At 41.2% G+C, this 13,466-nt stretch overlaps 1 protein-coding gene across 3 annotated transcripts; it reads left to right on the top strand.

The window, feature by feature from the left end:
* The first annotated feature begins 1,038 nt into the window (after positions 1–1,038).
* LOC111860227 (serine/threonine-protein kinase pim-3-like) lies at positions 1,039–7,909 on the top strand. 3 transcript variants are annotated; one of them, XM_072718431.1, is made up of 11 exons: positions 1,042–1,137; positions 2,030–2,382; positions 2,535–2,606; positions 3,177–3,329; positions 3,663–3,761; positions 5,701–5,868; positions 6,180–6,274; positions 6,368–6,415; positions 6,513–6,891; positions 7,035–7,190; positions 7,279–7,909. In XM_072718431.1, exons 2-11 carry the CDS (start codon positions 2,340–2,342, stop codon positions 7,377–7,379), a joined length of 1,314 nt encoding a protein of 437 aa, XP_072574532.1. In that variant the 5' UTR covers positions 1,042–1,137; positions 2,030–2,339; the 3' UTR covers positions 7,380–7,909. The 3 variants fall into 3 exon arrangements, with proteins under 3 accessions (XP_072574534.1, XP_072574532.1, XP_072574533.1); XM_072718432.1 differs by lacking the exon at positions 2,030–2,382; XM_072718433.1 differs by lacking the exons at positions 2,030–2,382; positions 2,535–2,606 and having other exon boundaries at positions 1,039–1,137.
* The last annotated feature ends 5,557 nt before the right edge of the window (positions 7,910–13,466 follow it).

The following is a 13,466-nucleotide window of genomic DNA, read 5'->3' as shown; positions in this document are numbered from 1 at the left end:
CTAGGACAGACTGAATGCTTGGCGCGTGTGGCACGGAGCTGCCGCGGCGTATCTGCGCGGTTACCCACACCGCCCGCGTGGCTGCTACAGCAAGCTGCAAGCGCAAATTTTCTATTGAAAATGGCAATCAATAATAGAATGCTTGATTTAGAAAAGTCAGAGAAGACCGTAAAGGTTTAACCAGCGAGCAGTCACGTTATTTTTGTTTGCTCTCCTTCATAGCAAGAGCGCAGCTGTTAATAGAATATTAGGGGAAGCGCAGTAGTTTTCAAGTGACCTCCCTCACTCTTCTTACAATAGCCACAAAAACATACAGAGATTATTATTATAATGGTCGTTTTTCCATAATGTATCCGGTTCCCAGCCTTTATGGGGCTCACCATTATCAAAGGTAAACTCACGGTAGAAAGACAACGCTTGCAGTAGCAGCAACGCGGGCGATGTGGAGAAACGCGCGGATCCACGATGCAGCAGCCACATACACGCTACGCAGCCGTTGTGTTCGGGGCTGGGATAGGGTTGCAGGCTAGGCTTGGGCGGTATATTAGTTCGAAATTACCCTCCCCCCCAACCCTGGCTTGGCAAATTTTATCGGGTGAATAGTGGGATGGTGTTGATTTTTAAAATACCGTTAAATGCTATACATACTGTGTTATAATTTCTGGATGGCATGACGATATAAAACGACACATACGATCCCCGGGGTGTCTGGATTTGGCTAATGCTGCCGATGACATCAATAAATAAGCATACAATGTAAAAGTACAATCGATTGGTAGTTTTCAAATCGCAACACTCTCTATCCTAAAAATAACATTTTGCTTTGAAAACACGGATATGCTCTAGGCATTTTTAAATAAAGTTTTATTTTTATAAATAAAGTCATTTTTACATATTTGCAAGATTGATAGTTTAAATTTTTCGACCAATCAGCAAACGGTATTTTGACAGCACATTGGGATTTTATGACGTAGGTCTAGAATTTTGCTTTGCAGTATATAAGGCATGTTGGTAATTTCCGAGTTTTCATTCAAACCTGCACAGTATTTGGCTGGGTCAATTCCGCGTGGAGCTGATTCGCAAACACTGATATTTTGGAATACTCAAAGAACAATATGGAAATGAACAAGTCTAAAGGTGAGCTAAGAATTAGGTGACATAATGTTTAAAAATAGATCCATTCTTTAAATGAGTATAAATTTTGCCCATCAGTATAGGCCACTTAAAATTAATAAATTGTTTTACATGGCCGCCCGCCTCAATTTTTTGGTGCCGCCTCAATTTTTTTAATATTTTATATTTTTCATAAAATCCGTTTTTTTCACCTCAAAGACTGTGGGTGAAAAATCTTGAATGTCAGCCTCGGATTTTTCAATTTGACGCTTCTCGGACAATGGTTTTTATCGTTTGTCAGATTGTGTGTGGGCCCACGGTATTAAAATCTATATCAATATACCGAGTAATATTACCCTTCGCGAGCTGTTTGAGAACTTTTCTAGTTTTAGTATATCTCTGTTGCCGTTCGTCTTTTCGCTAAAAATATAAAATCCCCTACTCACCAATATTTTAGAAGTTTGAGTCATGTAAAACAATTTATTAATTTTAAGTGGCCATATCTTAAAACTTCCTCAAAGAAACTTTTGATACCTAAATGTTGAATAATCTGTGTTGAATTCATTAGATGTGGTGATGTCACGATTTCTTCGTATTATCAGTGGTGTAATATAGGAAATAGCAGTCACAAGTGCTTACATGCGCTATCTGTCCTGTACCTGGGTGGGACAGTGCTCTTATGCCTTTTGTCCTCTTCCTCCATACTGTCCACATTTGAGGTTTCTGTAGCTCTTTATACACATTCTCTGGCTGTTATGTAGTTGTCTAAGATCAGAATGACACCGTGGTGACAGTTTTTAAACGTTATTCCTGTTATTATGTTGGCTTAAAAAAGCCAGCGTACTGTTCCTTATTGGTTTATTATTTTTCTTCTCTGCCCCCTGTATTCTATATGCTTCTCCTCCTACAATTTTAGGAGTACAACCATCAAACTTTCCACATTTCTTCATCCCTTAGCGGTCGGGGTTGCTTGTGCTTTTCTAAGCTGTCCCAGATTCCATTTTCCTGGGACGTCCCCTCAAACACCCCATTTTCCCCATTGGCTAATACTGGGAGGATTTTCAATCTGTCGCCACTCTCACAGCTTTACAGCTTTGAAGCTAAACTCACCAAACTTTTCATCACACAGTCATGGGGTCACACTAATGTAATTGGTGACTCTCGGTGGACGTCCTCGGACACTGGTCCTATCCTCCAGCCAATCAAATTTCACCTATTCAAAGTCAATGGCAGCTAAAACTGGCAAAATGCTCCCATTCGTATTCAAAGGTATGACATCATTTACTGGTCAGTGATGTCATCTGACAGATGTCATTTCCATTCTGTGATATCATAAAAACCTTTTCCATTCAGTGACATCACGAAAACATTATAAAGTAGGACCTTTTTAAAAGTAGCATCATTGTCACTTTTGATGGCAGGGTCGCCAAACTTTACACAGTTGGTCAATGTTACCCAAACAAAGTCCAACATGGAAATTAAGAAGCCTTCAGGTAAAGTAAGATTTAGTAACATATTTTAAAATAGATCCTTTCTTTAAATGAGCATAAGTTTTGCCTTTCAGCATATCTTAAAACTTCCTCAAAGTTAAGAATAACCTTTAGGTACCTAAATGTTGAATAATTTGTGTTGAATTAATTATGTGGTGACATTTTCACGTTAACCAGTTAATTTGACAGAATTATTTTACCTCAATATCCAAAACCAATAATACAAAATAAAAATACAGACTTTCCCTGTGAATGCTAGCAGTTAATTCAGCAAACTATTGCCATTACTGTATAAATATCAAATGCTGTTAGTGCTCTGCAAAACCAAAGTGTATTTTTGTAAATCGGCTAACTAGGAAGCTGAAACCATATAAAATGAGAATACGATATTTTATGTGGAACTTTGATGGGTCATGAAACCTGTTGAAAAATAAAATATATTTTTCTATACTGTTATTGGTTAAACATTTATCAATTCATCTTCTAACCACTTATGGTTGGGCCCATAATATTTGTCCTGAATGCTTACCTCATAAATGTATGACATTAGTGTCCTGTGATCTTTCTTTTAAGTCTTGGAGTCTAGAGTGAGAGGGATGAAGAGATCCCGCTCACCAAGTAAGGATGAGGGACGTCCTGTGAAAAGAGGGAGGAGGACCCTGAATTCACAAAGCAGAATTCGTCCCACTGCATCGACAACCAAAACCCAGAAGGGCCCCTTTAAAGGTTTGTCATATGACAGCAAAGTTATCATTGGAGACTGGAACCAGACTGATGTCATAGGTTAACTAATAGCAAACAAAAGTAAAAGTTAAAGAAAAGATAGAATTTTCACTATTAGTTTATTTTTTTTTTTTACTGTGAATAATAATAATAATAATAATAATAATACCTGCAATCCTGTACCCGTCTTTTACTCACGGTAAGTTCCAGGCCCCACCACGCTTACTATGAACACTTACTATGGTCGGGGGCCATAATACTGACCATGAATATCAATCCATCTATGCACCACATCATAAGCGTATGATATTAATTTCCTGTTACCTTTCTTTGAAGTGTCTGAGTCTAGAGTGAGAGGAAAGAAAAGATCCCGCTCACCAGACGAGGATGAGGAACGCCCAGGAAAAAGGGGGAGGAGCAAAAGTCCTGCTGCAGGTGTGTATGACAGAAACGTGGCAGATTGATGCATAGCAGCATCTACAATTTTACCTTTAAGGTCATGTTTTCAGTAGATATTAGGGATGTAATGATACCAAAAACTCACAGTGCGATAATATCACGATAAAAGGTTTCACAATACAATAATTATCACTATATTTAAAAGAAAAAAACTCAATAATTAATCATCAACATGTTTATTTATATCAAATTAGTTCTTCCTTTTAACATAAAGGGCTTCTGCTTTTCTTCATTAGTGAAATATCCAGCTATGACCTTAAGCCTTTGCCAGAACTTAGCAGTAATTGTCCTTTGCAATGAATGACTAAACAATGCATGTAATTATAAAACAAAACCAAGTCAGTAGTTCCTTTATAAAATATTAATTATTAATGCAGCAGCTGGATCTTTTAATCAAAACACAATCTGTAATTCTGAAGTAGTTTTTTCTGCCATTTTTCCACTGGGTCTGTTCTCACCGTGTGAAATATAGGCCACGCCCATACATACTAACACAAAATGATGCATGAAAACAGTGCACGTGTAACACTTATGAACCTATTTTGGGTCCACTTAGTAGTGCTACTGGCTAGTTCTAGGTTTGATGGGAGTGGTGGGGGAAAGATAATGACACCTCAAAATTTAGGACAACAACCTTTAGTAAATATTGATTGTAGAACATGAAGAATCATGAATACATTTATACACATTTACATTTAGATGGAAAAAACGTAAATCTACCTCTTTATAAAGTATGGGTTAAGATATTGTTTGCTTTGGGTATCTGAGACCTGTGGTTAAATCAGTTATTCACAGTTCAAATCTAGTAATATCTTAGCTCAGATTTGCTAATGTTTAACTGCGCACAAATCGTATTAAATAATTATTTTGTGTCTATTTATGCTTATTTAAATTCTCTATCCAGTATCTTTAGCACCTATTTATCTTTCCTTTAAATCAGTAACTTCCCCCACAAATGAAACTCAAAATTAATCAAGTATAAAAGGAAAAAACAAAATCACATCGTATAACATTCAGGCACATACCGTTCAATTCAGGCATAACAATGTCCAAAGGTTATTATACAGTTCAATTCAGTCCATCATATCCTAACTGCACATGTTATAAGAAATTCAAAGTTCCCTCTACTCATACTTCACCATTGTTCCATGGGTCTAGCTCATCATCCTGATATGAACTCCGTTCAGTGGGTCCCTGTTCGGTGAAGCACATGCATGAATATCCGTTCCAAATCTTTGGAAGAGTTTATGTGGTTTAAAACATTTCTTCCATCTTCCTTTTCCTTTAGTTAATAAAAAAAATATTCTTACACCATGTAAGCTATAAAATCAAGTTTAACAAGTTTTCTTTTTACCCTATTCTAAATCCTATGGTAGCCTGCTGTTAGCACTTGCTGCAACCAGCCTTAACCGCTTCTGCAAATAAAAACCTGTGCTCTCCACATTATGTCCTGACATCACCTCACATTCTGCATACAATCGTCTTTTTTCTTAAAGAGATAAATTATCATTTTGTCAATATACTGTAAATGTCTTTTTGTTTCTATTTGACCAATATATAAACAATTATTGTAATAGTAATAGATTTAATGACCTGTTAATGACCTACAATAGAGCACAAAGCATTCGTTAATGTAGTATGTATTTTTTGAGACGGAGCTTATACGAGCAAAATAACCACATGATATCGTGGTTGATATTATAACAGTCTGACGATGGTTTCGAGGTATTTTTTTATCACGATACTGCGATATTATGTTTTTCATTACATCCATAGTAGATATGTATTTTTAGTTTGCATTTTGTCACTGAACTCCCCAAATATTTGCATGTGTCTCAGTTCAAAACTACACTCTACATCCACATTGATTGCAGTTTATTGTTCGATTACATTGTCAATCTCTCATTGTCTGTAGTACCAAGTGGCCACAATGATTCAGCAGCTGGGAGTGGCACTGAAGATACTGGGAAGTTTCGCAGGCAACTCCAGTATGAAATTAGCCAGCAGCTGCTGCAAAGAGAAATGCCGTCAGAAGCAGGCCGCTCCACTCCGAGTCCCAAACCTACCTCCAGTAATCCTAAAGGTTTATATTTGTCTCAGTTTTTTATATGATGAGGATACATTTTCACAGCTGATTAATTTTCAATGTGTGACTAATAACTGAACATGACATTAATTGTATAGGCATTTGCTAAACTAGTATAGGCATATGGGGTTGCATATCTGAATCAAAAGGTAAATGAAGGCCCACAAAAATATGATATTAACGCATTAAAGTTTCTTCTCTGGCGGCTTCTGGGTTTAGATAATATCTAATATTTTGTAATTCTGGATGTTACCCTGACTAGCTGCTCAGTATTGTTTTGTGTCCCACTCTTTTTCTCTGTGCTGTAGAACAACTGGAGGACCTTTATTCTAAAGGGGCACTAATCGGCAGTGGAGCGTTTGGCAACGTGTATGCCGGAATCCGGAAAAAAGACGGATTACCAGTAAGATATATCTTACATTAGGTCCCATTAGTTTTCGTATCTGCTCAGTTCTATGTAATTTCTGTCTATAAAAATAATCTCTAATCTTCCCAGGTTGCAATCAAAGAAATCCTCAAAGAGGACATGCAAGAGGTAGACATAGTAAGTAGCATGTAGGGCTCCACACTAACATTTAAAAGGGGATAAGTGTCTTTTCTGCTCCCTGCATTGCCTCTTATCTGCTTCAACAATTCCACAGCCTGCACTTGGGGGGAAGATGCCCAAGGAGGTGGCCTTAATGATGCAGCTGAGCATCCCACCAGCCTGCCCCTACATCGTGGAGTTTATTGAGTGGTTTGAAGGTCCGGAAAGCCACTCAATAGTGATGGAGAGACCTGAGCCGTGTCAGGATCTCCATCACTACAGCATTGACTGTGGTGGCTCCCTGAGTGAGGAGGTGGCACAGCTGGTGCTACTACAGCTGCTGCTGGCCCTCTTTCACTGTGAGGATCGGGGCCTCCAACACGGTGACATCCAGGCTCCAAACCTCCTCATCCAGACAGAATCTCTGCAGGTCAAGCTGATAGACTTTGGATGTGGGAGTTTTCGGAAAGACAGCTCCGATCCAAAATACTTGGGTTAGTGAAAAAAGATGTTAATCTTTACAGAAATATCACTCCTTTATACTCTGTTTGCTTTCTGTAAAATAGTGAGATGTAAAGTGAGTTTCTCATGGCATCTTCTCTCTCTCTCTTTCATTTTTTCTGATTTATCGGAGCAGCACTGCATCAGCCCCTGCAGAGTTTTCTGCTGCATATGGATGGCGTCTACACCGTTTTGGACATCAGCACAATGCTCTTCCGTCTAATGTGTGGGACGGTACCCATTTGGAACCAAGAAACTGGGTCTCTGGATTTCCCCAGAGCAGTTTCTGAAGGTTAGTGTCAGCAATGTCACACTGACCATGCCTGATGAGAGAGCCTTCTCACTTTAAATAATATCCCAACTCCAACGTCTGTTTTCAGAATTTCAAGATTTAATGGATTGGTGCTTCAACCCAAAAAGGAACAATCGTCCGACTTTGGAACAGATTGCTTCCCATCCTTGGCTCCAGAAGGGCTGGTAGTCGGTCCAAGCAGCTGCTGGTGTCCTGTCGCTGCTCTGTGGAAAGCATACTCACCTGTGGCATCCTGCTATGGTATGCTACTCGTAGCTGCTCCATGGCTGACAAGAAGGAGTCAGGGAGTCATCAAATCTGCACAAAAAAATTACCAACACCCAGCTACCTTCACTAGAGGACATATACAGACCCCGATGACTTTGATGGGCCACGAGAATCACCCATCTCACCCAGGCCACCACCTCTGCTCTCTGCTGTCCTCCGGAAGAGGTTACAGTCCTATTAAGACATGCACTTCCAGACTGCTGAAAAGCTTCTACCTGAGCACTATTAAAGTCTCACTACATTATATAATTGATGAGACACAGTCTGGGTTTATGACCGGCAGGTATATTATGAACAATATTAGGTTCATTTTAGATATTTTGCACTACGCTGATTTGGTGAGGGATGATTTAATCTTTATTCTCTTTCTGGATATCCTCAAGGAATTCAATTCTGTTGAACACCAATTTATCTATAAATCTTTGAAATTATGTGGATATGGTGAATTATTTACAAAAGGTCCTATATCACTTTCTCTCTTTTTACTGGTCATGCAGTTGTCCATCCAGTATGTAAAAAATAATATTAATGGTCTAGAATTGGCCAAACATTCATGATAGATGATTCATGATACAATCGACAACCTATTGGTTCAACAAACTTTTTGTAAACCACACCCCCTTACAAGTAAACTTCTTAAAACAGGACCCCAGATTCTGCCCCAACAACACATCTTACTTAAGTTAATACATACTCATGGGAGGCACCAGTGGGGGGGGGGCGCAAACCAAAGGAATAAAATCAAACAAAATCAAAATACCCGTGTACAAAGCGCGTACGCGTACACACACACATACACACACACACACACACACACACACACTCTGCAGCACTGCAATCTTAGCCAGGCACAGTGTGAGATCCAGAGCACCAGCCTCCCCACAGTTCATGCCCCCGTACCTGGTGACAGACAAAACCACAAGTCAGTTTAAGAAGTTAACTATAGACAAACAACGAAAACACAACCAGTACAAGGCAGATCACCCTCACAGGGGAATTAACAGGACACTAATCAAATTATAGTCATGATCGCTTCAAGAGTACAATCCGGGAACTAAGGAAAGACAGTAGGATGGCACGGCAACTCTCCAAAGTGGACGACATAATCTCCAGCCAAAGAGGCATCTGGAATGGAATGAATCCACACCAACAACATCATGGGCAAAAATAGCGGTGATAAGTCCTGGCCACTCCAAGGCTGAAACTTAACTGAGATCACAATTATCCTGAAAAGTATACAACCCCAACATCAATACTGAATGTACCAGGTGGCGACTCGACTAAAAGAAGAAAAACTAACCCACCCCACCCCCGCTTAGAGCTATAACAATCCCCGAGTTAGAAGTTTCAAAGCAGCAGCACTCGCCGCTAAAAGCTGAACTGTGAAAAACTGTAAAACGGTCACCAGCACTACCCCACAATCTACAAGGAAATTATATGTGCAAAGTAAAATGGTATTCATAATTTATAACAGAAATCTTTTACATTTACTGTGCATGACTATAACCAAAATCAGAATGTTGTGTTAAGATCAGGTACTTTACCTGTCCCAGTGGGAAATTAATTTTCATGCAGCAGCAAAGTGCATTTAGTGTGGCAGAAAGACAAAGTGCACAGTGTTGTCACTGACAAAACGGCTGCAGAAACAGAGACACAGGAACCTCAGGGCAAGTTTAAGAAATATGGGCTGCGGCGGGCGAGGTACACTGGAGGTAGCTGTCACTTTAGGGCAGTCAATCCCCAACATTCCTTAGGAATAGTAAGTTGAATGGCACTATCAGCAGGCCCTTTGATTCCCCTCCTTACTGTCCCGGTTTCTCCCCTGCATGGACAGTTGCAGCCCCATGCTGGGTAAATGAGGGGTCACCAGCTGTGCCCTGTTATCACCCCTTCAGGGCTGCAGTGAAGAATCGATGGTTATTATCGGTATGTGCGTGAGTTTGCAGCCATCCATATCATAAATTAATTCCTTGGACTGCTGAGTGCAGCATGTGATGCTCTATGCTACTTACTACTGATATATTTACATTTGCACTCCATGAGGACCCTCAGTGCCAGGATGCGGTCGATGGTAGACTTCTTAGGCGAAAATCCAGACTGCTCCAGTCGCTGATAAGCAAGCAAATGATCACAATCCTGTTAAGGATGACCCTAGCAAGGACCTTACCCGGCACTGAGAGCAGTGTTATCCTCCTGTAGTTGCCACAATCCTGGCGATTGCCTGTTCCTTTTCAGATAAGGTCAAGAAGTCCTGTTTTCCAGTCAGTTGGGATGATACCCATCTCCCAAATGGAAGCAAAGATTGCCTGCAATGCTATGAGGGCAGCCTTACCACCGGCCTGGAGAAGCTCATCCCGGACACCACAGATCCCTGCGGCCTTCCCTACCCCCAGCTGGTTCATAACCCATGCGTTTGCAGTGACATTAAGTGGTTTACAGCTAATTGGAGGACCAGCCTGAAGAACTGTGGCCCCAGAGATTTCCAACATTCTAGCTGGAGGATCAGCTTAAAAATGCATTATTTTTAAAGAAATTGTTTCGCTTCACTGAAGTTTCTTATATCGACCTAAAGGTGGTGCCATTTTGCACAATACTTTGTCAGACATTTTTGAACAGCTGCATGGAAAGGATTGTTGTGATTATACATTGCCATGTTTTATGTGATATGAATTTTTTTGTATTCTTTTTTTGGTGAAACTCACTTCTTCACAATAAGTCAGTGTAATGACATTTGTTCTAAAATGCATTTTATAGATTCTATACCATTTCATTTGATGGGATGTAGATGATTTTCACTTGTACCAAGTGCTGCTTGCTCATCCTCAACATATACTTTAAATAATTCCAAACATTCAATTTCTGTAACTTTTTGTTCTATATGGGGGGGGGGGGGTCTGAAGCCTCTGTCAGAAAGTACAGGTGCAAGGCAGGGAACAACCCAGGATGGGGCACCGATCCATTGCAGCGCCCACTCACACACCATTTACAGACATGTGCACTTAGGTATCTCCTATTCACCTCAGCATTTATTTGCACTGTTGAGGCTTTAACTATGTCTGTGTCAGTGTGAGTTATAGGTATAATAGGGAGATGAACTGAACTGGAAAGTGTTTCTCCTGTTTACAGGGTCCAGCAGTCAGTAGAACCCAGCTAGCAGGTATCCTGTATAATTTTTTTCAAGCGCAAATCAACTGGAGTTTACTCACTATTTTTACTGCTTTATTTAATGCTGAAGGTGTTAAAAAAAAGAAAAAAATACAGCATTTCTACAATACATGTAAAATTATTACAAGCCATGTTAGCTTAGCATTATGACTGCAGTGTTCCTACGATACGTGGTGATAGTAAGTGCAGACTGGCAGACAGATGACCATTTATATTAACCTTACCCTGTTTAACTAGTAACATCTTTGCTATAAAAAACACTCTAACAGTAATTTCACACTAATATGTCTTCTCCTCTTTATCTCAGCTTCTTGAACAAACCTTGCAGAAGTTGCTGAGGGGAGATTTGGAACAGTTCACGGCGCAGGTGTGTCGGAAATACCCAGAATGCTTCTACCATCAGCTACAACATGGTGATGCACTTATAAACGCTGAGGAGATGATGGAAAGCTGTGATGAAGAGAGGGCTCTGAAGATCACATTGCACACCCTGAGAGACTTGAACCAGACAGACATTGCAGATTCACTGGAGAAAGAGGAGGAAAAAAGTGAGACAAGTGACCAAGATTTCTACAGATAATGCTTAAATGCTTCCTAATAATCCTGTAAGAATTTCTTTTGTCTTATCAGCAAACAAATCTAGAGCTCTGGAAAAAATTAAGAGACCACTCTATATTTTATTTTTTAAATCTGCATTTGTAAATCCTCACTGTAAAAAGGAAAAAGTTAAGACAACTTACAATTTCAAGGCAACTTACTGCACTAGATTTTTGAGTTTTGAGGGCAAACAGACTACGTCTTTAAGAAAACCACCTATTGTTATGCCGAGTAATTATTTTCATTCAGATTCATTCTTTCACATCTATAAAAACTTCAAATGTTTAGTTGTACATATTAAGAATTGCTAACAACAAAAGTTGTTCCAACCTATTGTCTTTTCTTAAGATTTATCTTTCATATGTGTAAAGAATTTGAGTTTAGCATACTAAGGCTTCACCCACTGCAGTGCCCAGGGGTACAAAAACAGAGCCCAAAGATGTGCTGGTTGGGCTTGAACTGGATCTTTGGGTCAGAGGCACAGAGGTTTAACCCACTGAGCTACATGCTGCCACCTCTGGACAATGATGCTGCCCAATCTCTGAACAGTTATAAAACTGTAAACAGTGTTTTTGTGTTAGCACCATATTTAGCTTATATTTCATACACCTGAGCATGAGGCTCTGTGAGATAAGCCTCTCTTCATGGACCAAAGGTCACCAGCTCAAGCACAGTATCAGCACATGTGGGGGCCCTTGAGCAAGACCTGTGACCCCCAGCTCCCTATAGGCACCACAACTGGTAGCTGCCCTTCACAGTCAAGTTTGCTGTCATTCCCCACAGGGATCCTCAAAATCTATCTGCTATTATTTATTACTATCTTGTGTTAAATAGACATGCTAATTGACTGTTTTGTTATCTTCATTTATAATTATTAGACGGCACATATTTTGCAGCCTCTCCTGGAGCCGACACCTTATCGTGGTGGAGGGGTTTGCGTGTTCCAATGATCCCAGGAGCTAAGTTGCCCGGGGCTTTATGCCCCTGGTAGGGTCACCCAACGCAAACAGGTCCTGGGTGAGGAACCAGACGAAGTGCGGCTCATCAGAGACCCCTTGTGATAAATACAAACATAGAGTCACGTTTTCCCTCGCCCGGACGCGGTTCACCCGGGGCCCCCCCCTGGAGCCAGGCCTGGGGGTGGGGCTCGATGGCGAGCGCCTGGTGGCCAGGCCTGCACCCATGGGGACTGGTCGGGCACAGCCCGAAGGAGGCACGTGGGTTTCCCCTCCAATGGGCTCACCACCTGTAGGAGGGGCCATAGGGGTCGGGTGCAGTGTGAGTTGGGCAGTGGCCAAAGGCGGGGACCTTGGCGGTCTGATCCCCTGCTGTAGAAGCTAGCTCTAGGGACATGGAATGTCACCTCTCTGACGGGGAAGGAGCCTGAGCTGGTGCGCAAGGCTGTGAGGTTCCGACTAGATATAGTGATTTTTCAATAACAACTCCCTCTTTCTCTAGCTGTCTGGTATCTTTAAGTAGTGGCTCCAAAACCCAGTCATACCCATACGTTTTGATACGTTCAGTCTTACACAGTACAGCAAGGAATATTGATGATAAATTGCTGGTAAATTGGCAATTACCCAGTATACACCACTGTTACGTGCCGTAAGTTTGGGGTACGTGCCGTAAGTTTGGGGGTATGTGCTGTAAGTGTACGTGCCGTAAGTTTCGGGTACGTGCTGTAAGGAGAAGGGTCCAGCTGCAGATGCCTGTAGAGTGGAGCTCCACCGGAAATACATCACCTCCACAGGAAACACTTGGCCTCAACTCTGTGTCACAGCGAATAAACCCTAACCTTAACCCTAACCCTAATCGGAGCTCCACTTTACGTCCTTAAAGATCACCGTGTTTCCTGTGGAGCTGACGTATTTCCGGTGGAGCTCCACTCTACAGGCGTCTGCAGCTAGACTCTCTTGGCTGTAAGTGTTACATGCCGTAAGTGCAGGAGGATGCCTACAGGTTCTTCGGACGTCCTGCCCACTCGCCAATTGGTCAACTGCTCCCTCGACTCCTCCCTCTGGACCTGACCCCGCCTCCCTTGCCTTCGGAGCAGTTTCCAGTTTGTTGGCTGAAGAGATTGCCGCTTCGTCTGCCCACTACTTGCTTCTCGCCTGCTAGCTCGCTCTTCGTTCGCTTTGGCTTTTTGTATGACTGCTTGTGTATGACTGTTTTGTTCTTGACTTCCGATTTTCGCCTCATTCCTTATTGTACCTTCGCCCTGCTTTT

This window comes from Paramormyrops kingsleyae, chromosome 12 (assembly GCF_048594095.1).
Source record: "Paramormyrops kingsleyae isolate MSU_618 chromosome 12, PKINGS_0.4, whole genome shotgun sequence".
NCBI lineage: Eukaryota > Metazoa > Chordata > Actinopteri > Osteoglossiformes > Mormyridae > Paramormyrops > Paramormyrops kingsleyae.
This window is presented reverse-complemented; position numbering and strand designations above follow the sequence as displayed.